Genomic DNA, 24,227 nt, shown 5'->3' on the forward strand with positions numbered 1-24,227 from the left:
AATGGGCCTCTTCACCATAGGGGCGTGACTAACCATCCCCACCCAGTCCTCAAACAGGCCACGCTCAGCCTTTTGGCGCAGAGCAACTTCCCGGAGTCTTCACGGAGACTTCAGGGTTGTCTACCGCTGACGAAGCTTCTGTGAGAGAAGCGAAACGTCCTTTTTTGTTTTTTGTTTTTTACCCACAGGTACAGATGACGACTGACAGAACCCTTTCTACGATGGAACTTTCCTGTACGACTGAGAGCCTCCACAAGCATATGACCTGCATGAAAATGATGGTATTTTCTTAACATAATAATAAACACGAATCATGACACGAGTAATGTCCCATCTGGCCGCAACACTCTGGTCGCTATGGTAACGTTTAAACGTGCCTTCAAAATAAGAGACACCACAAATACAAAGTGCATGAAAAATACGACTCATGCATGAGAATCTCCCGTTGAGATAAATCCGTATTTTAAGGTGGACTCCTGATACTGTCGATTAAATGTAGCCTTCTTTTTCTTGCAAGTCGTCGGGTCCTCTTCTGTCTCCTGGCTGGGCCTTTTCCCCGTCCCAAAGAAACTTTCCAAAGACAATTGTTTTTTACTCATTTTGCTAGCTCCTGGGTTTCATTTTAGCGGGAACCTAGCACGTGACCGAGAAGCACGCCTTGATCTGCGTCAAGAGTGACATACTGTCGGTGGATGTAACAGAGAATCCGTTAATTTTTCAAAATAAAACATCTTTCAGATTCCAAAATGAATAAAACGGAAGTCATGTCAGTTTTTTTAGTCATTCGGTGCGGCCCGCTACCAAATGACCCACGGACCGGTACCGGTCCACGGCCCGGGGGTTGGGGACCTCTGCTGTCCAGCACTTCAAACAAGAGCGCCTTCTACCGCTGGGTTAAAGAGAGAAGTTTGTGACATATTTTGCAGCTTAACTCACAAATGACTGAGTCATCCATCACAGGAAATTAGAAAGACGTAGCGGTAACTCTCTGTCATCACAGAGCTCGAACTCGAAAGACAAAACTGCACTAACTGTGCGTCATCACAGAAAGTCACACGGAGAGATGAGAAATGTCATCGCTTCTCACAATCACTTGAAAAGAACGTGATCAAACAGAGGAATGAAAATATATCGGAGTCGAAGGAAACAAGAAAATGTCATAGCTGTCCGTCATCACCAAAGCAAAACATGACACGAATGCATGACAACTGTCTATCAATACAGAAATCAAACAAGGAAATGTTATGCGAGCTCACACAGGTACTTTTCTGTGCTGCTTGAGGCAAGCGCAAAGTAATCTAGAGCCGCTGTTTCTTGGGAGACCTCGCTGCCCAGGCCCTGGGAGCCTGGGACTATAATTTTGCTTTTATCTGAAATCAGTACAGTGGAACCTCGTTACAACGTACCTCGAGGGACATAACGAATCTGTACATTGTAGCGGTAGTTTGTTGTGCCCATTTCCAATAAAATGGCCGCCAACTGTGACGTATAAGACGGTGTGAGCATTTATGGATGTTAAAACATGAACATGGAATACTGTGTAAACATGTCAATTACAAATACGTGGATGTGAATTGAAAAATGATTTCACAAGACGTGAAACAAACAACAGTAGCGTTCCTACTTAATCTCTAAAAACATTCGGTCAGCAAATATTACCCGCCATTGGCAATTGCCAGTACCGCCGACGTCTGGGAGACTCCCTTTCCAAAGTGAGAGACAAGTACAGACTGCGAGATTTGCTTCCTTTTATCAGACAGGTTTTCGAAACATTATTCTCATTCACAGATTGCATCATCCCCTCCTCCTCTCTCTGACGCAAAAAAAAAAAAAAAAGACTTAGACATACAAGTACGTCTTGTGGAGTTAAAGAGTGAATGAGGAATTGAAGCAAAAACAGGAGTGTCATTTTGATGACTGACGACGGCCCGTCTGCGACTTCCCGTGATACCCCAACACCACCGTCACCACCACCACGAGCACAGAAATTCTCTGTCTTAATGCCAGCCAAGAAATGAACAAACAATAACTTAGCTTACTTACTGCCAACGCAATACACATTTACCAAGTGCGGTGACCGCTAAGGTCTCACAGGTTGGGGGATTATACCACAAAGCGCTCTTAGTTTAGTTTCTTTCCTTTTGACTGTGTGGCACAATTGAATCCGTAGAAGCTTTCAGGAACCGAGGTCCATAAATCACAATTGAATTGTTCACTCGGGTCGCATTACATGTAAGCGATCAGATGTTTGAAAGTCTACATCTCATCTTCAAATTTGATGCACTGGTGATTTGGTTAGGTAGTGAATTGAAAAGATGCGGCGAAGCTGGTGGCGGACGTATGTTCGAAAAGTGCCAATTAGCGTGATTTTATCTTGACACCAGTCCAGATATTCGATCCGATCTTTCACGCTCAAGATAGGGAGAGGCTGGTCTCAGGAACGGTGGTCGAGGCATGCTGCTAGTTATCCGCTAGCACACGGCGACGCCATTTTCTGGGGTCAAGTCTGTCCAGCCAGTAGGACCACTCGACTTATTTTTACTTTCTTTTCAGTAGTGATGGCCAAATGAAGCCTCATGAAGCAATGAAACTTTGCAGCCAATTGGTTTGCACGTGTAGCAAAGCTTCATGGTGCTTCATTTACTCTATGGCGCCATCAAGTGGTCTCTTAAGCCCAAGAGGTCAACAGTGTTAAGAATTCAATGGCTATTTGCTTAAGACAAAGATATGAATGTGCTTGTGTTAGCAATTTAGAATGTGAACAAACAGACCAAACAGAACTTAAGATGTCCCACCACAAACTGGTTCTGACTTAGCCCAGACCTTGCGACTTCTCTTTTGTTAGCTTTACAAAGATAAAAAATTCAAGTGGATACATGAAGAAAGTCCACTTACCAGTCTCAAGTCTTTGTTACCCTCCAGAACTCAACACTTATTCCCCCGTGCGCAGGATTGTCTTGTACACGGGCAACATATCTGCCAGAATGGCCCAAGTGTGAATGAATACCTGCCGGTTTCAGAATCAATTTGTTTGCATCAAAGCAATACCACCCCCGAACGGTTTTAGGAAGATGACCAAGACAGACGCGGAACATTTGACGTTGAACGTCGGCATCCACTCCTGTTTGAACAAGGAAGAACCCACCTGATGATGAGCAAGCATAATGAACGTCCAAACGGCCTTTTTAGCTGAGTTTGACCTGTTGTACCTCCAATGGATTTGAAAACACAGATGTTGGAGGACAGATGGAATGCGGTGAGGGTGACAGTAGTGGCTCGTTTTGTGTGTGTGTGTGTGTGTGTGTGTGTGTGTGTGAGGGCAGCTGTTGAACAAGAGGATTTAATAATGCCTTGTGACCTAGATCGAGCCAAAAGCAGTCCCACTCGGCGCTGTTGTAGAAGAGAGAAGAAGGATGAAACACTTGGACCAAAACACTGCGATAAAATAAGTCTCTTAAAAATCTAACAACGTCAGTGTATGACAGGAATAGTTGAGGAGTTCCGACGCGAAAAGCTGCCAAGCGCCATGAAGACAAAAACAGAGCCGCGACTGATGCCTGTCACGGCATCGTTTGAGGTTGCTTTTCTGAATCCATCCATCCATCCATTTTCCGATCCGCTTTATCCTCACAAAGGTCGCGGGGGGTGCTGGAGCCTATCCCAGCCGGCTTCGGGTCATAGGCGGGGGACACCCTGAACCGGGTGCCAGCCAATCGCAGGGCACACAGAGATGAACAACTATCCACGCCCACACTCATATCTAGGGACAATTTAGATGCTCAATCAGCCTGCCATGCATGTTTTTGGAATGAGGGAGGAAACCGGAGTACCCGGAGAAAAGCCACGCAGGGCAGGGGGGGAAAATGCAAACTCCACATAGGGAGGCCGGAGCTGGAATTGAACCGGTACCTCCGCACTGTGAGGTCGACAAGCTAACCACTGGATCACTGAGCCGCCCCCGTTTCTGAATCCTGCAATTCCATTTTTTGTTTGTTTTAATTTACAATAGGACTTCCTTTCAGTGCAATTTTCCAGTTGTGTGAGGATTTTTGGACTCGCCTGTTATCGAAGACAATAAGTTTTGTTTGCGTTGTCTGGTTTTGCTTTGAAATGCCATCAAAGATCGCTTGGAAGGAATTTTTTTCAGTCAAACTAATTTTCTCCAAATTGCACAATTTATGGGTACTTAACTTACCTTCAAAAGGAACTTTTAGCTTTGACTTGGAAATTAGAAATACTGAAACTCATACAAGTGCATTCAGAAGAAGCGAGAGCCTTCACCTTTGAATTCTTCAGTGGTCTCTTTTGTCTGCTCTCATCTGGTATGAACAACTTAACAGAAAAAAAATGAAGATGAAAAAGAGTTTTGTTTTTTTTTTTAGTCATCTCTGTTGCATCTCTGATCACTGTTACTATTGCCTTTTAATTCTTAAATAGATTTTGTGGGGGTCCTCCTTGCATGAATGTTTGTTGCTGTTTATTATTATTTGATATTTTTTTAGAACTGCTTTAGGTTCACGCATCTGAAATATTGTGATAACACCACGATCATTTTCATCGGTACATCCGTGATATGAAACGGCCGTAGCATTTCATCTTCAAGAGTGAATGAGCATACGGTGATTCATCCCGTCCACGGTTCTGTGTTATCGCTTGTAGCAGCACAAATCTGCAAACACTCCTGGGGTGTGCGGCCGGAAATCTGCCTCGACTACAAATGACTGCTCGGACGTGACGGCAATGTGCGTCGAAGCTGCTCGCACTCCATCACTGTCGCCGAGCAGTCCCCTACTAGGACCAACTGTCACTCCCGAGAACCCCCCCGCCCACCACAACCACCCCCAACCTCACAACCCCTGCAGTAATTTCTTTCACCTTAATGTAAGAGATGCCGCACGGCTTTGGAAAGGGGAAAATACAATCTCGGCAAAGTCGTGTTCTCTGTGGGATGAATCTGCCACACAAAAGCTTGCAAAACCGTATTATACATTTCCTTTAAATATGTTCCGTGTCCTCTAAGACGGCGCCCCGCAACCTTTTCGTGTCACGGAGCAGCTGAGACAAGTACATGCTGTTCGCCGAGCGGCAAACCGTTTCTTTCATTGCTTTTAAATTGCCAGTTTTCAGGCACTGGCGCAAAGATAATAATAGAGTCATTCAACATTTTGTTAAGCTCGATTCCCCCCCCCCCCCGTTCATTTCAAACAGTGTTATTCAACTCTACAACAAATGTAGAATAAAATAAAATAACACAGGAGACTATTAAGAAATGGATCAATCAGGACTGACAATTTCGCCTCATAACGTAAACGTAATCGCGATCTTACGTACGTCATTAGCATCATTGCTACTTGTAAATATGACTGATCAAAATTTGACGGCGATTGAGTGCCGCTTCTTTCCGGTGGCTGCTGGCTAGTTATTAGCGACTAAACAGCTAACGTTTACGTGGGCAGGCTGTTCAAATTCCGCTCACATTTTTGCTACTTGTTCAAATGATTCAACAGGTTTTGTGTATTGTCTTGTTTTTTGACGACGCAGCACGCACAACAGCTTCCTCGGGAGGAAACGTCTCTTGTCAAAATAGTTTCGTCTTCGGAAGTCGTGGCTGCCCAGCAGCTGCGTGTTTAGCTGTACATTTTGGTCGCGTCAGTAAATTTACTCACAGCTCGTAGGTCGGTCTCCGGTCCCAAATGGGCTGAGGCCCGGTTACGGTCTGCGGATCGGTGATTGGGCACCCCTGCTCTAAGAAGAGTGTTGTGCCCATGGGTGTAATGTCCCACAATACGCACAAGGGGGAGCTTTTCTTTTAACTATTGAGAAAGCTTATGAACAGCAACAACAAAAAAACGTGAGAAAAATGAATGTGTGTGAAGTTCCATGCCAAAAATATATAAGCTAGTGAAGAAGAGTGAGTCAAGACATAAAAGAAATGAAATGGACCAGAAAAGTGGACAAGTGGGTCGCACTGCTGTCTTACAGTAAGAAGCTCTTTTCAAATCAAAGGCTTTTCGGAGCGGAGTTTTCGTCTTCTCCCTGGGCCTGCGTGAGTCACACTCGACTGCGGCTTCCTTCTACGGCGCAGAAACATGACTCCATATTGTCTGGAGATGTGAATGTGAATGGTTTGTGTGTCAGTCACGTGACTTGACAGGCGAACGGTGCAGAATATGCGTCTGCCATCGGCTCCTGGCCTCAGGATATCAAAAAAAAAAAAAATGAATTGAGGTTTAAAGGAAGGAGCAGGACAAGTAAAAAATTTGGTGAGGGGAAAAAAAGTAGACGAAAATGAATTTCTGTCCTTGCAGCGGTGGCCTCACTTTTGGTACGCATCCGTTGCCAAGCCTCTGTTGTAAAAGCTTACTTTCAGAAGACATGATTCACTGAAACGTTTCATTTCAGAAACCTATACCTCTGCGTTTGCCCTCATTCCGTCCCCTGCCCAGCGCAGATCTGTCATGGCTGGCTACGTTTCGGAAGCAATTTGGAAATGTAAGTAGGGGGCTGCCATTCCGGCTCGACTCAGTGATGGAGAAAAGGCTATGTGGGGGAGAGAGAGCGCGAGCGAGCGAGGGAAGACGGACTTGCAGGCTTGCTTGCAATTCCTTCATTCTGAATATTTAGTAGGCGCTTTGTCAGATATTCTTTGCCAGGCTTGTCAGTTCCTAACAGGCTGTGTTTGAATGCGTGCCATCACATGTCCATGATGATAACACTTTAATGATGTGGGTGTTGGAGCAACAGCAGCAGGCCTGCCCCGGGCCGGCCCATCATGGTTGCAAATGAAAGAGCGGAGGCGGAAGACGCAATTTGGAAATGACACATGGTCAGATCTGACAACCGCGCTGACGTTAATGGACACTCGCTGAATCCCAGGCCTCGGGAGCTCTGACTTCTTTTCTTAGTCACAATAATAAGTTTCGTATTTGTAGTTGCTCGTTTGACAGCGTCGAGCAAACATTCTGCCTTGATGGCTTTTCGTATTCACACATGGACTCTTTTATCTCTCACAATAGTAATGCGTGACTTCAATATACAGAGGGTAGAAAACGTCGATGCAGCCCAGTTCTCAAATGGCAAGTTTTGGGCAAGTTTGGGGGGAATATACAATAACACATTTGCCCACATCTTTGGGAGCTTTGGTTATGGTCCAGTTAAACTAAAGGTTAAACCTTTTGGGCATAATTCCAAAAAGGTATTGGCCCTTCCCCCCAAAAAAACATCTACTGTGGCAGCATTGTGCTTTGGGGACAGTTAGCGTTAGCATAAAACTCTTTTGACTCCTGTTCAATGTACCCAATTTATAGTTCCTACATACACAAATGTAAACAGTATATAGTTAGTATACTGTTTCTTTTTGTCTTTTTAAGTCGTTGAAATCAAACGCAGACTTGTCTGCTAATGAGTTTCCCGTCACTGAAACAGTGATGCATTCATGAAACAGAGGCAGTCGAGACAACTTCCCATCCGTGTTCTCGCTGCTCGACAAGATTCTCCGCCCCGCCCGTATCCACTCAAACGCAAAGTGCAAACATCAGCAACTTCCCTTCCAGCAGTTCTCTTCACTCCCGCTCTGATACTCAGCCGTCATCCGTAAAGTGAAAACGTCTACCAGTCAGCTCGAGCGCCGCTTGACAGCCGCGCTTCCAACCTGCCTTCACGTTCGGCTTCCTTTTGTCACTGCCTCCTTACGATCTCACTATTTGGGTTGTTCCAACTGTGGGGAAAAAAAATGGCTACAATCACCCCAACAATGGTGCAGTCCACACCGCCAGTGCTCTGTTCTCTGGCCCATTTTCATCAGCGTTTTCTGACCTTTAATCCTTTTTCTGCGCCACTCTTGTCAAACTCAGTCGCGACAAAACTTAAATGCTTCTTGTTTAGTTTCTCTATAAGGCAACGCCTCCATTTACCCCTCGACCCACGGTATCATCTTCGACAGTGCCTTATCACCTCATAAATAACATCACATGATCTGCATACTTTCATCGCTGTGATATTAATCGCCATCGCCCCTCCTTCACTCCTACTTCCACTGTCGTCCTTGTTCACAGTCTCGTCGCCTGTGATTGATTATTACAATTTCTTTCTTTTTGAGCTCGCTCATGATCCCTCCATAAACGCCAACTGGTCCCCCCCCCCCCCAAAATTTTAATCCTTCCACCACATTACCAGTCTTGCAACAGCGCTTCCATTTGGAATGTATTTAAAAATGCTTCCGCGTAACAGAATGAGGATGAAAAAGTTGACGAAACTTTTGACTTTTATTCCCTCCCTTTGCAAAGAGACAATATCTCGCTTATTTATTACATATGAGAAGTTGAAATTTTGGTACCAATCTGAGCAATCATCGTAGAAGTTGGCATGTTTGATTTGCTTTTGCGGGCCACATCAAGTGATGTGGCGGGCCAGATTTGACACCAGTGCTGAAGAGGATAAATAGAAAACAGAGGGCTGGGTGGATCATTTTTTTTATATTTATTGCGTAAACACTGAGAAAATGTTTTATATTAGCTCAGAGGGCTAATTCCAACATGAGAAAAGAGGCCAATGAATCAATAGGTCTGTTATACATGAACATAATATAATGAAATATTTTATTTAGTGCTATTAATTGATTAAAACGTGTGATTAATTAATTATGGTCTGTAATTAATTAATCTAATTAATCTGTATTTTAATCTAATCTAAAAATTGCAGAGAAAACCCCTATTTTCATTTTAGGGCTATTAGAAAAAGGCAACCCACCTACATAAACAAAAAAGGCAGACATTAAAATGTAGATCAACGTGATTAAAAAAAAAAAACGCACTAAATGTGATGTAATTAATTAATCGCAATTAACATGATAATTTGACACTTCTAATTTTATTCACTTAAAGAGGAAGTCAACCCCAAACTTATCTTTTCATGAATATGCCCTGTGCAGCCCGACTGGTCTAAACTCGGCATTCTGATTGCATTTGTGGTATCTGAGTTAAGCAGTCAAATCCACCCGTCGACTGAAAACGACATCGGTGTTTCTCGAGCAAGTGTGATGTCATTTTCAGCCGACAAGGGGGCAAAATGGCCGCCGCCGGGAGATAGCTAAAAACGGGTCCATTTTGCTGCTTAGCTCAACTTCCGCAAACGCAGTTTGCATCATAATGCGCTGTTTCGACGAGTGATGGCACATGGAAGAGATTCTTGTCAAGAAAACGTGGGTGTTGACTCCCACTGATAGCCAACAATATACCTTGCATGCTGTCACAGCATCTTTGCCGATTTAAAAATGGCTGCAGTGCACATGGCTGCTTGTGCCTGTGAGTTGTTTGCGCAGCTCTGCAAGCTGTGCAAATGTCTCCCCACGGATGTCAAATAGATTCTAATTAGCTCTGCAGAATTTAATTACCATACGCTGGTGGATCACTAGGGTAGCGTCCCGGCTGAATGGACGTGTAACCAATCACACTTTGCCACAGTCGAGTGCGGCTCACAGCAGAGAAATATGTCCCCGGCATATGAATGCTCTCTCTTTTTTTGGTGTGTGTGTGTGTGTGTGTGTGTGTGTGTGTGTGTGTGTGTGTGTGTGTGTGTGTGTGACCTCCCTGTATATATTTATCTTTGCGACGTTTGAAAAACTGCACACACATACCTGTGAAATGGATCGCCGAGCAATTTGAAGTATTAATTCATTCCCACAACTTCATAAATCACATTGGAAAGCCTAAGGCCGACCTTAATGAAAGGCCCTCCTCCGAGATATTTAAACGCACCCAAAAGAAGATCGGAATAGATTTTTTTTTTTTCATGAGAAAAAAAAGGGCCTTTTATTTTTATTTCTAAGCAAACCTTATCAACTCAGAATGAATTCCTCCTGTCAACGTTTGCTTCTTTTGTAAATACAGAAGCAATACTAGCCGGGATTATTTGTCAGCCACTGAGCATATTGATTTCGAAGGAGTTTCAACAAAGGATTGCAAAGAAGGTTGCGTTACTTTCAAGACTGTGTTGTTTTCAACCAACCCTTTCCAAACCTTTCGGATCATCTGGGCGTCTCCAAAGAGAACCCCGTGGACTTGAAAGGTTCTGTCACACAAGGTTTTTCTCAATATGAGGTGAAACGCTAAGCAATGGTGCTGTTAGGCCTATTTTAGGGGGCCAGAAACATTTTGAATTTGAATTGTACTGATTTTTTTTTTAATTCACTTCTGTTTCCAAAAATCACCGAAGGAGCTATGTCAAGTGGCAAGTGAATGATTCGAAATAAATATACACCTAATTTATCATTATTCACTTAAATATGATGAATCTGTGGGTTTCGCATGACTCCAAGTAGACTGCCCTTGCTGTGTGTCCGTTATTCAACACGTTCCACTTTGTCATATTGAGAGCGTCCCTGTTACATTTTTTTTTTTTTTTTTTTTCCACTGCGGCCTCGACCTTCAATGCTACGGGCCTATATGAGTGTCTGGATGACACAAAGAGCCGACTCAAAGCAGTGTAAGGTAAAGAATGGGAAGAAGCGCCGATTATTATTCCATTAAATACGCTCAAATATCGATTGGCTTCTTTCACTTCAAAGGGCGGAGAGCCCTCGTTTCCAATCCGTTCCACTTGTTCGGCTAGAGGACCACGAGTTCCCCGCGACCTTGCGAGCACCAACGACGATTGCTCTCCTTAGTGCACAGAGGGTGAGTCAGAAGCAGGGAAGGGAGTAAAAGAACGTGAGGGATGGACAAAAGATTTTCTTTTTTTTTTTCTTCAAGAAAGTACAATACAATACAATACATCCTGATTTATAGTGCACTTTCACAAACAGCTGCAGCTGTAACAAAGCGCTTTACAAAACAGTTCACAGAGTAAATAATAAACACCACACATAACATAAAAACAGTTGTGCAATCTTAACCACTTTTTTTCCCTCATACGCTTTGTTGTTTGAAGCGGTTATAGATGAAAGCGGAGAGATTCAAAATGTCCTTTCACCAGAGGGTCAGAGACGGCATGCTCAAAATGTGCACATGTCAGTGGCAAGCTAAGTTTGAAAGTAAACAAGAAGCTGTAGCGTCCATTGACGAAAAATAAAAGATTGGTTCAGTTCTCCTTTTCCATATAAATCCGCTTCAATTCCAAGCGGCGACTCCCAGTCACAAATACGCATATGCGCTTTGCGCCGACACTGCTCTCTCCTCATCCTCAACTTCAGCAGCCATCCATGCACCCGCACCAACGCAGACTGTCCAACAGCGCCGACATCTCCGCTGAACAAAACGGCACTGTGAAAAATGCTGCCCATTTCAGGCGCAAAAAACACAAGCGCCCCGGGGCTGTCCAGCAACGACAGTCAGATGGCGCTGACATTCCTCCCAATCAAAAATCAGTGCTGGCACACTCGTGCTGCCGAGAAGGCGCAACCACCAAGCACAGATTCTTCTCCTTTGACGAATGTCGTGGCCATAAAACGCTGAAAGCAATCCACATCGGGTCCACATGACCTAACACCAAACACAATGTGACAAAACAAAAGACAGAAACAACAACAACAAAAAAAACAACAAGAAAGGGAAGGCTCTTGAAGAGCACTTGCTGACGGCTGCCTACTCGGGCGCCATCTTGGAAAGTATTCATTCTTTATAACTACGAACAATTAGTTAGCTCCTAGCTAACAGCAGAAAGTGCCACCCTACGACTAACTACCCGTAGCTTGTCAATTATTCTGAAATGCACGACAAAGCACCTGGCTGTTTATGTGAAGATGAAGAGAGTTGAAGAGTGCGTAAATTCGCACCGTGAAACAGGAGAGCTGAGCTCATTCACTTGGTGGTTGGCCTCATTGCGTAATGAGAAGAATAAGGAGAAGAGGGAGAGACTAATAATATCTCTCCTGCACCCATGTTGAACTATAGAGGACGAGTTGAGAGCACAACCAGTGACATCTACTGGAAATGCCAGTCGAAAGTATTTTACAGACTGAAGCCGTTTGTGATCCAGACTGTGGAGGGAGCAACGTGGACGTGAAATGTGAAACATTTCAGGCAAGGTGCATCATGTGTGACATCCTCAGCAAAGCAATACCACGAATTCTGGATCGTATTCAATGAAATGCTTGTGTCTAACATCAGTACGTTTTGTCAGTGTGCTGTGTGACTCTTTTGAAGTTACAAATTTTGAGGTTCCGACCTGGTTTTGGTCTTAGTTTATTGCGTATGCAGGGTTCATACATACTGTAGATGTGTGCGTATGTGGGAAAACGGGCTCGCCCTAGATCAGCAGATGAACTCGTCGTTTCCTCTGATCTGGTGCGGAACATCCAGCGCTGTCAAAAGTAAACAAACAACTTTCCCTTGTTACTCAAACAGAAGTGATACATCAAAGATGTTCACATAAAACTCACATAAGACTTGCGCAGAAGGTTTGTGGATTGATTATCTATTCAAAAGAACACACCAACTGTTTTATCTTGCCTTTAGCGTAGCACCATGTAGTGGATGCATAGCATAACCGCAGCCAGTATTGTAGCCTTATCGTGCGGAAAATACGGTATTCAGAATGGACTGGGTCCAAACAGGGCTTCTATTTATCAGTGATAACCTTGGAATTTTTGCACCGCGAGTCAAGGCTCTTGTTTGACCCAACCTCTGGATCTCTGCAGTACCGTCGGATTGATCCTGGGGAGATCCAAATATATTTACAGTATGTGCATTTTGACACTTGGCAGTGACACAAAGCTGAAAAAGCAGCCGAAATGTATGTGGCACCTGCATACGATATACAGATTGAGGAAAAATGCAAACAGTTTTTTTTTTTTTTTAATGTCTGTAGTGGATACAAAAAGTCTACACACCCCTGTTCAAACGGCAGGTTATTGCGATATGAAAAAAAATGACACCAAGATAAATCATGAGGCAACTTTTTTTCACCACGAATGGAACCAATCATCTGTACAGCTGAATTGAAGATTTTTTTTTTAATCTTTTTATAAGGGGAAATATGAATATGACATGTGGTTGCACAAACATGCACACATTTAAAGGTAAATCGCAGTCAGCAGACTTTTTTTCCCCCTGCTTTTAATTTTCAATCAAAATGTTATTCCTTTAAAGAGATTTTGGTCTCTTCATAAACACATTAGCTAAACCCCGGTGGAACGAAAAAAAGACACCGTGGACTGCTATTGTAGTAGAAAATATATATATTTGGACAGAAAAAAAGGAAAAACACAGATTACCAGAAAGAACGTGTTCGTCCGACCTCGAGCGTCGTGCCTGCTAGCTAGCCTAGCTGTTGTCGTTGTTCAAAGCCTCTTTGAACGGTGTCGTGGGTTGCGTCAGCGCTGATTGGTCGAACCACGTGCGGACGTGCTCACGCTCACGCTGATTGGTCGAACCACGTCCGTACGTGCTCGTGCTTATGCCTGCTCAGCGGAGAGCAGCGGACTACACCTTTGTAACCTAACATGAAACTTGCCAGATCTGGGAAGAGCTGAACAATCGCCAAGTATGACTGGCAAACACCAGATCAGTAATTTTCTTCAAGAAAAGCGTCGGGACGATGGACGGTAAAAAGCAAAGCAAAACTTCTGCCGGATTGAAAATACCGAGCTGATGATTATTCACGGCAGGTGCAACGCAGCAACGCTCAGCCGGGCGACTAGGAACACAAAACAAAAACAAAAGAGCAGGACAGGCAGGCGGAAAAGCAGGAACACGACACGCAGGAGATGATGTTGTATAAAAACAGGCATGTCCCGAGGCCTCTTGCGGGTATCAACACTTCCAAATTACAGCTAAGCTGCAGCTCTTCCCCGGCATGGATGCTCGGTTGGACGGTTGGAGCTGAGCTGGCTTTGCTCATCGTATCTCACACTTCCCTTCCCTGTCATTCCCTTTGTTAATTAACATTTCGACTTTCAGCTATGGGGGCAAATTATCTTCTGGACACAGAGCACAATTAACTAGTATAACCGTCATGTTGTCAGAGTGTGCTGTCTCTCGCTAGAATAGTGTGATGGATGAAGGCCTCGGCGTGGATGACGCCGCACACGCTTTTCCCTCCCTGTTAAATTAAAAGGATACCAAAATGAATATGCTATTTTCAGGAGGTTTTTTTTTCTTTCAATGTCACTAAGTAAAAGGAAATCATGCCCCCTGGACTCCGAACATTTGTTAGGAACTGTCAAGGGCGGGGGTACGGAGGCACTTCTCTGCGTCACGTTTTCTTCTGTGAGGAGGTGGAAAGAAAAAAACTCTATTCAAGTTTTGTCAGATAATTGATGTTTTTTTTTTTTGTTCATTACCATTTAGAAATAAAGTGCGATGGAAATGAGCTTTTTCGTTTCTCATGCGGGTTACAGAAATCGCTAACAATGATTTTTTTTGTCCCCCCCCACCGCCCCCCTCCCCCCCATCATTGGTGCCACATCATAGGCAAAGCTCTCTTATCTCCAATGTTATTTACATCTCATTAGTGTCACCGGGAAACTGTGCGAGTTCGGGAGAATAAATAACCCCGGCTGCAGAATGGGCTGGAATCGTGCTTTGTGAATTGAGCCAAGTCACTTGCTTGGAATCTCATTTCCGAGAGCCGGGAATCAACATTATTTTTCTGTACACGGAACAGACCGAGATCCCTTCTGGTTTTACGTCAAGACGTATTTTGATGCAAAGCCATAAAAATTGTACAGGAGACCAATGAAACCAAATGATTCCAAACACGACTCCCTATTTTGCTGAATGTAGTTGTTGAGACGAGTGTGTTGCGTTTGTTTGGCCGATGCTATACTGTAACGAGTGTTATGACGTCGGTGCCTGTTGAACGTGCGCATGACGACTGAAGTTAAAATTTCGGCGATAACGGTGGAGCTTCACTTCGCGCCGCTATGATGGTATTCCGCCGACTGTCCCCAAGAAACAAATGTATAAACAACGTGGAACAAACAAATGTAGACAGTTTCAACGAATCAAGATACCGGTAGATTTTTTTTTTTTTTTACTAGCTTGGGATTTCATTTGCCTGCCGCACTGGCCAGATTGAATGTTTGCCTAAGATCAATTTTCAGCATTTGGTTGGTCAGGAAAACTCTTGAAATCTAGCTCCGCCTATTTTTGTCTCCGGTTTTTCATCTCTCTCTCCAAGCCGGTGGCCCCTTCCATGACGTTAGACATGTTTCCTTTTTCATTTTGTGTCGACCAACTTAGCATAAACCCAACATCGAGTTAACATGTTGTAATGCTGTCAAGTGCGGCAGGGGTATCAAACACATTTCACTTGTGGGCCACATACAGACTTGGTAGATGTCAAGTGGGTCGGACCATTAACATTATACCATACTGTGCTATGAATAACCAAAATATCATGTCTTTCCTTTGTTTTGGTATAAAGAAGCATTTGGCGTTTTCCTATCGTCTGCTGTGTTGGGTCTGTCTTAGTGACAGATTGAGACTGCTGTTTTCTTCTCTGATCAAAACAATGTTGTCTTCTACTGTGATCAAAACAGTGTGCCCTCTAGCGGATAATCCACAAATTGCATTTTATTAAAAATATTCATTCTGTGTCTTTAATGCGTTGTTTCACTTTTAAATTATCCTGCGGGCCAGATCAACCCTCCTGGGGGGCCGGTTCCGGCCCGCGGGCCGTATGTTGGAACCCCGGGGTTCGTTTTGCCACGCGGAGCCTCCAAAATGAGTTTTCACGGGGGCGTGAATATTTGCAAATCTCCATCGCAGAACGGAGGTGCACATGGTCTGATCACTGTGTGGGGTGAATGTGCCGACATTGCCCCGCACTAAAAGAAGATTTCACTCAAGATATGGCGTTTTGACAACATTGAGAATTCATTTGCGGCAACAATCTAAACGTAAACATTTGGAATCATTTTTGCACAGTGCTAAAGACTGAACCTGTCGAACTCCTTACTGGACTCCGGCCGGCTATGTTTGACGTGCTATTTTTAGGTTTCTGAAATGCACCCTTACACATTTCCAGAAGCGCCTTGTGGGCAAACGTCTTAACGCTTTTGCGAAGAGGTGAGAGAGGACGCTGAGAAAGCAGAGGAGAGAAATGACAAAAGCAGGCGGTTCAAACGAGCGGAGATGGAAGACAAGAACTGCGGCCAGAATCGCTGGTCGCCCCGCAGGCCGTCGAAGGCCGCCAGAGGCGACGTCATTCTCACCCGCCCATTTGCTCTCATCCCCGGACTTTGCTTTGACAAACTTGAAGTTGCTCTCTATCAGTGAGCCACAGGCTACCTCTCTGCTGCCTTTTTTTTCATCTCTCTCTCTCTCTCCCTCCAACCTAGTGGCCCTTTCATTTTTAATTGACACTGTAGTTTTGGTGGGCTCGCAGGGAAAGACTTTGGTTGCCAGGCAGTGCCGGCCAAGCCCGCGGGCCTGGCGAGGAGAGGCCAACAGTTCTCCCCAGGCAGCCTTTCCGATTGTTTTGGGCAAATTTTGTCTATCGGTTGTGAAAGATTGTGGCCGAGCATGCAGCCAGACAAACGGATGTTGTCATCAGTCTGTCGCTGGACAAATTTGGACCGTATTTTCCACACTAAAAGGTGCACCGGATTATGAGGCGCACCTTCACTGAATGGCCCATTTATTTATTTTTTTGCCTATATTGGACGCACCGCATTATAAGACACAATCTGCAATGCATCCACTAGATGGAGCTACGCTCAAGGAAACACCAACAGAACGATCAGATGTCAGTAAAACGTATTTAATAAAGCAGCGACACAGTTCACTTAACCAAAAGCAAGTTAGAACATCGACTCGTTAACGTTGGTATTCTGGTTTGTTTCTCTTGTTACCTCAGTTTTGTTCTGGTATTGTTATCCTGGGCCCGTTTTTGTTTTATTCATCGATTGGCTTTTCCTTGTCTTTTATTGGACAAGTGATTTTGCGTTATTCATTTCTCTTTTATGAGTAGCGTTATTTAGCCCCGGGTTGTTCCCAAGCGATTTATGTTGCACTTCTTTGCTCTCGCGACCTTATTTCATAAATCAAACTTTTTTTTTTTTTTTTTTTTATTCAATCTTATCTCTGTCTGCATTTGTGTGAGCCGCCCCTGTTTCCGACTGGTCCGGAACCATCACGCCAGCTTCAGTATTACCCCGAATTGAATTAATCCTTAAAACTTTGTGATCAGCTGCCAATTAAGCCTAGCGCTGTACATTTATATCTGTACTTGCTTGCACGAGCGGTGAATTACATTCCGGAACACCTCAGCAAACAAATTAACTGCCATATTGCTTCCGCTTTGACAATTTTTGTGAACAACCTGAAAATTAGATGCGTTTCCTAACCCTGTGATTTACGAGGGCCTGCCATTCCGCCATCAAGTGGAAATATTTGCTTTCACAAAATTCATCGAAAAAGCGGCGGTTGTAAAACGGGCGCCTGCTTAACTCCCGCTTCTGTTCCTTACCGCAGGCTTTCTGAGCACCGGAGACCAGGCGGCCAAGGGCAACTACGGCCTGCTTGATCAAATTCAGGCTCTCAGGTGGATCAAGGAAAACATCCAAGCCTTCAAAGGAGACCCAAAACGAGTGACCATTTTCGGCTCGGGTGCCGGCGCCTCATGTGTCAGCCTGCTGACCCTCTCGCATTACTCAGAAGGTACATCTCTTCGCTCACGCGGGCTTCGACAAGATTCGCCGACATGTCAACATGTTTCATCATGTTTCGGTGACGTCCGGTCTTACTTGAGGACGTTTTTCTCGTCTCCTTCCGAAGTTCAAATGAAATCATCACCGTATGTTAAAAAGCTGCAAGAAGCCATGAAAAGGTCTTCTCATTTTTTGTTTGTTTTTTTTCCTCCTTGTTGAAGGAAATGAAAGGAAAAGATCGGACCTCCCGGGGGGAAGTTATGATGGCATCATATTTCAAAGGGGTCTTCGAAAGTCATCGTTCAAACTGCATTCTTTTGTGCCAATTTAGTGGCGTGAGATTTGGGTTAAACGCGCAGATCCTGAAAGTGACAGCGATCGATTGAACTTCCTATTACACAGTCTGCCGCGATCGTCTTTGAAATCGGTAAATTACTGACGGGCCAGATGATAAAGACGGAAATTTTAGGGGGAATTAAAGGATGTTCAACCCTGCAATGCGCCAAAAAAAGTAACTGCAGTGACTACGGGAGGATTCTGTAGTCAAGCGGCTATCATGGCACCGATATGTCATATAAAATCGTGTCTGATTTGACCTCAGAGGAAGTATTTACGAGCCTGTCTGTGGACCATATTCCTTAAAACCTCAGATCCAGCCTTCCTTCCTTTTAATTATTCCCATTTTGTGTTTGACGGATTCAAAATGACTGCTTTTGATAAGTCCTCATACACTAGAGAGAACTAAATATGGCCGCTATCCGACATCTTAATTAACAGTGGCAGCAGCAAAAGCTTGAAAGTTGCTTAACGGGCTTGGGGGGTGCGGTGGGAATGGGAGGTTGGGGGGCCTCCTTGAGTCATCGTTTTCTCTTGCCTGCCTGTGGATAAATAGCGCTCCAAAATTAAAAAATACTGAATCTGCAATCATTCTAATTTCAAGCAATTGGCAAAATGTGGATCGGGGGTGAGCAATCTTTTTGCGAACCGAGAGCTACTTTCTAGGTACTGATCAACATGAAGGGCGACCTGTTTGAGACTCCTTTCTGAAATATGACATTTTCTGAAATTACTTTTCATAATGTTGCTGTAAAAAAAAAAAAAAAAAAAATCAGTTCCGGATGAGTGGTATTGAAAATAGACGGACGGACAGATGGATAATGTTGCTGTGAGGAATGTTCACATCTCAGAATTAGCAAACATCAGCATCAATATGCAGCACTTTATTTCTAGAAATCTCTGCCAGTGTTGACATTTTCCAATTCTTTTACGAGTCGAAAATCGCAAGATCCCATCACTGGTGAGCCATATTTCCAACTCGAGGCTACTCCCGTTGGCCTCGAGGGCGACCCGGTGCCCGCACGCAGCACGTCGGTGACCCCTGATGTGGATATTGTGACGGTCTTTTGTCATTGCTACGGTGATCTTTCTTCAGGCAAATCTGTGTTATTGTTTCAAATACCATATTGGCCCGAATTTAAGACGGCCCTGATTATGAGACGACCCCCTCTTTTTCAAGACTCAAGTTTGAAAAAAGACTTTTTGAACACCAAATTAGTTTTTATACAGAAAATAATTACAGTACATCTGAAACAAATGATTCTAACAATATATTTGAGAAAAAAGCATGTTATTTTGCCTTATTCAAATCTTAATATCTGAATAAATATGTAAACTAAAGTGCAATCACATTCGTAAATGAATGACTTCTGGTTTTTGAAATGGAAATGACATCATAACTTCTCCTCAGCTGCCGGTTAACCTGGCCGACCTTCGACCCACTTTTCTCCAGATTGTCGCTACGTTTCTCCATTTTCTGTTACCTCTTCCATTATTTTTTTTCTCTTTTCTTTCTTACCGCTATTTTTTTATTTTTCTTCTTCGTGCAACCGCTATTTTTATTTTTATTCTTCGTGACAGGGGTTCACTTTGGCCTGGGGAGTCAAGTTCAGCATTCGCTTCAATGATATCTGGCGCCATCTAGCGTCGTGAATGGGTATAACGTCTAGACCCCGAATATAAGACGACCCCCACTTTTTCAGTCTTATTTCAATGCAAAAAAACACCCGTCTTATATTCGGGCCAATACGGTACATAACGCGTAATCATCTTTGTTTTGAGTTTGGCAGTAAACAGGGAGTGGATTTAAACATCTTGAGGGCTCTCTTGTGAAGAACTGTTGACTGCCTGTCAACCTGCGGCTTGTGACTAGACTTCCCGGCCACCAGAGAGGGCTCCTATCGCAAATGTTCTTCTCCGAAGTCAAAGCAAAGAATTGGTCAAACGACAGCTTGTGACTTGAAAAACCTGAACGCGGTTTGACTCCTTTTGCAAGGCACCGCTGTCTTTAATCTTCGAGTTAATTTGCTCTGGCTCATTCTGTTTGCACTAAGCCCTGAACCGAAATCCCAGACAGATCACTTTCATATGACCCGCGAACAAAAAGCTGAACAAAGCAAGCAATCCAAATCCCGCTCCAAGCATCTTTCCATGGGCGACCCGGAGAAGTGACACATCAATATTCCGTGTTTCAAACGTGACGTACGATTGCACTTTGAGGTGCGTTCCCACAAAAAGTGAATCGCACTCAATTCTTGATGCCCCTTTTCAGATATGTTCCAGAAAGCTATCATCCAGAGCGGCACGGCACTTTCCAGTTGGGCGGTCAACTACCAGCCCGCCAAGTACACGCGTGCCCTCGCCGAGAAAGTGGGCTGCAATATGCTGGACACCATCGACCTGGTGGAGTGCCTGCAGAACAAGAACTACAAGGAGCTGATTGAGCAGTACGTGACGCCGGCAAAGTACCACATCGCCTTCGGCCCCGTCATCGACGGCGACGTGATACCCGACGATCCCCAAATCCTCATGGAGCAAGGCGAGTTCCTCAACTACGACATCATGCTGGGCGTCAATCAAGGCGAGGGATTCAAGTTCGTCGACGGGATCGTGGACAGTGAGGACGGCGTGTCGGCCAACGATTTCGACTTTGCCGTGTCTGACTTTGTGGACCACCTGTACGGCTACCCCGAGGGCAAGGACACCCTACGCGAGACCATCAAGTTCATGTACACCGACTGGGCAGACAAAGAGAATCCGGAGAACCGTCGCAAGACCTTAGTGGCGCTGTTCACAGACCACCAGTGGGTGGCGCCAGCGGTGGCTACAGCCGATCTCCACGCCCAGTACGGCTCGCCCACCTACTTTTACGCGTTTTACCACCACTGTCAGAGCGACATGAAGCCCAGCTGGGCCGACTCGGCCCACGGCGACGAAGTCCCCTACGTGTTCGGGATCCCGATGATTGGCCCGACGGATCTCTTTAACTGCAATTTCTCCAAAAACGACGTGATGCTGAGTGCTGTCGTCATGACCTACTGGACTAACTTTGCCAAAACGGGGTAAATATTATTTTCCACCTCATTTCATTTTTTTAGGATTTGCCTCATTGACATATCGGTCTCATTCTCAGACAGTCGCTACGGAAGATCTGTTGTCTTTGCGGTGATTTGGTTACATCCAGGCTAGGTTGTAGTTTTTACAGATTTTTTTTTTGTTTTTACGATAAATTAACACCAACATTGATCGGTATCACACAACATTCCATAAAATAACAACCAAATATGTCTCACACTGGATTTATTGTTTTAAAAGGAACAATAGAGTTGGAAATACAACAGCCAATGAAAATGTTTGTTACTCGTCGTCATGTCACCGTTATTACAGACTTGATTGAACGCTTAATGGGACCATATGTAAGAAAAGCTCACAGGGAAGAACAAGAGCCTTGAGCGGTGCGTTAATGTCTGCGCATTCATCTGCCGTGGAGTGGCATATTGTCGGAACATATGTTTAGGCTGCCATGACAGGCGTTGCGGCGAATCCCACCACATGCTAGCAGCCCGATGCGTACGGCCCCGAATGCAGTCACCGTTTGGGGAGCAGACACTCCACTCTGACCTCAAAGCAACCACAGGCGATCGTTTGAGACGACAATAAAACAAATCATGTCGATGATTTGTTTGGTGAAATGCAAATTACAAAAGCTTTAAAATTGTTGAATAAAAAAAATAATAAATCTAAATCGCATAGATTTTTTTTTGGGGGGGGGGGATAAATAGCATTCAGTCTGGTTATTTGGAACCTGCAAGGCGCTATTTCTGTCTACAGGTGCACTTGCACTCGGCATAAAAACCGGCGGACAAGCGGCGCTACGTCATGCTGGGCGTTCCGAGCGAGCGAGGGCGTTTTCTGTTTCACACTCCTGCCACACCAGACACTTTGCTGACAGGATGAAGACGAGACTTCAGACCAATTGAAACCAGGTCTCAGTTTTGGTGGGCCTCGGCAGACAGTTTCTGTGCTCTGCCGATATGTGTGATGGACGTCGTCATCTTTCATTCATAAAAATCACATCAGCTTCTATTAAAAACGCTGAATCCTTGTCGAAATCAATTCATCGAATGTATTATAATCGTTATTGTCATCTTTAAGATATTTTTTTAAAAGAACCGCCAGCAGCCAACTTTGCCTCATCCGCAACGAGAGATCTTGCAGGTCCTTATAGACGTGCTCTGCACATGCCGATCTTCTGCACTATTTTCCCTTCTGCTTCCACCGCGTGGACCGTGCGCGTCTCCTGTGCCGAATTTAAAGGGAATGAAGGGAGCCATTTCGATTGGCTGGGAATGAATCCCGTGTTTCGTCATGTGGTTCTGTGGATCTTTCTTATCACTTTCAGTGTGTGTTCCCACCATGGAAAATGTAAAACATATCTCTGGAGCCGAGGATGATTATTTAATAATTTTGTCTCGCTCGTTTGTTTTTGGGTTTTTTTCAGGGACCCAAATCAGCCAGTCCCACAGGATACAAAGTTCATTCACACAAAGCCCAACAGGTTCGAAGAGGTGGCCTGGACAAAGTATAACCCCAAAGACCAGCTCTACCTTCATATTGGTCTCAAACCTCGCGTCCGAGACCACTACCGCGCCACCAAGGTCGCCTTCTGGCTGGAGCTGGTGCCGCATCTTCACAACATTAATGAATTCTTCCAGTACGTGTCCACCACCACCAAAATACCCCCGCAGGACACCACGCCGTACCCTTACACCAAACGCTTCCCGGGCAAAAACAATTGGCCCTCGACCACTCGCCATCCGGGCGTGCCGTCCGGCAACACCAAGCACACCACGGACCCGCGCAAAAGCGACGACCTCATCGACGAATCGACCGTGCTGATCGAGACCAAGCGGGATTACTCCACCGAGCTGAGCGTCACAATCGCCGTCGGCGCCTCCCTCCTCTTCTTGAATATCTTGGCCTTCGCGGCGCTCTACTACAAAAAAGACAAGCGCCGCGCCGATTCGACCCCCCACGCGCCCACCCCGCAGCATAACTCCACGCCGGTCAACGCGCCCTCCGCCGCCAACGACGTCGCCCACCTGCGGAGCGAGGAGCTGGTGACGCTGCAGATGAAGCAGCAGCAACTGGAGCACGAGCACCAGCGCGAGGCCATGCAAGTCCACGACACGCTGCGCCTCGCCTGCCCGCCCGACTACACCCTCACGTTGCGCCGCTCGCCCGACGACATCCCGCTGATGACGCCGAGCACCATCACCATGATCCCAAACTCACTGGCTGGCATGCAGCCGCTGCACAACTTCAATACTTTTGGCGGTAGCCAGAACAGTACCAACCTGCCGCACGGCCATTCCACCACACGGGTATAGCTCCGTTGGGGTCGGACCGTACCGGATTCCCCCGCTGTGAGCGCGAGAACCGATTTGACAAAAAAGGCAAAGGGAAGTGACGAGAAGCACAGACTCCGAAAATTTCAGGTCGAAGTTATTTTGCTACGCTGCCTTCTTGACAAAGCATATATAGGAAATATTGATGTCTTTTTAAACAAAGACAATCGGAATTGTGAATGTCCCTGTAGAAATAACGGTTTGGAGCTGAGCTTCATGGAGTTTTATCAACAGAAAAAAAAAAAAAAAAGGACAGCGAATGACTGAATTGCTTTTCATCTTGTTAAAAAAAAATAAAGAGAAAAAAAAAAGAAAATTTAAAAAAAGCAAACAAATGCATTGCAACGATGGACATACAAAGAGACTCTTCTGGAATCGCATTGTATTGATTATAAATTTCAGATTGGGTAGAAAAGTATTGATATCAAAAGAAATCGCCATGTGATAATTTAAAAAAAAAAAAAAAAAAAAGAGAGGAATACTTTTCAGAAGTGTCCTATTGGTATTTTCTGTTGTTATGTGTAAATACTGTACATATGAACACAAGTTATCTTTTCTCCTTCATTCAGTGTTTTTTTGTTTTTTTTTTTCGTCAAAATGTAGCCTTTGAGAGTTGTGCATTTTGGGCCTCCAGGCCATGAAGTAAATCTTGTTTTATTGCTTTGTGTGTCGATGCAAGATGTCTGCAAGGAACTTCTCTCTCAGTTCAAGACTTCTAGGAATGAGGACTAATCGAATCTGCTGTTAGGTGATTTTATTTTAATTTTTTTTGTATTTATATTATTTATTTCTGTCTGCATCTACAATTTGGCCAGAAATCTATTACATTTGTTTTTTTTTGTTTTTTTTTAAGCACTATCAACATGAGTTGTAATGGAATAAATGTTGGAATA

The 24,227-nt window shown here is 44.6% G+C and overlaps 1 protein-coding gene across 1 annotated transcript in view; it reads left to right on the plus strand.

Moving 5' to 3' along the window:
• The window catches only part of nlgn4xa (neuroligin 4 X-linked a), a 60,580-nt gene extending 36,775 nt beyond the window's left edge, over positions 1-23,805 (plus strand). The window contains exons 4-6 of the mRNA XM_019857457.1: positions 17,415-17,600; positions 20,199-20,988; positions 22,428-23,805. Of these exons, the coding sequence (XP_019713016.1) occupies positions 17,415-17,600; positions 20,199-20,988; positions 22,428-23,316 (1,865 nt within the window). The 3' untranslated portion in view covers positions 23,317-23,805. The remainder of the gene's footprint in view (positions 1-17,414; positions 17,601-20,198; positions 20,989-22,427) is intronic.
• Positions 23,806-24,227: the final 422 nt, after the last annotated feature.

The sequence above is a fragment of the Hippocampus comes genome, unplaced genomic scaffold (assembly GCF_001891065.2).
Source record: "Hippocampus comes isolate QL1 unplaced genomic scaffold, H_comes_QL1_v1.1 scaffold256, whole genome shotgun sequence".
NCBI lineage: Eukaryota > Metazoa > Chordata > Actinopteri > Syngnathiformes > Syngnathidae > Hippocampus > Hippocampus comes.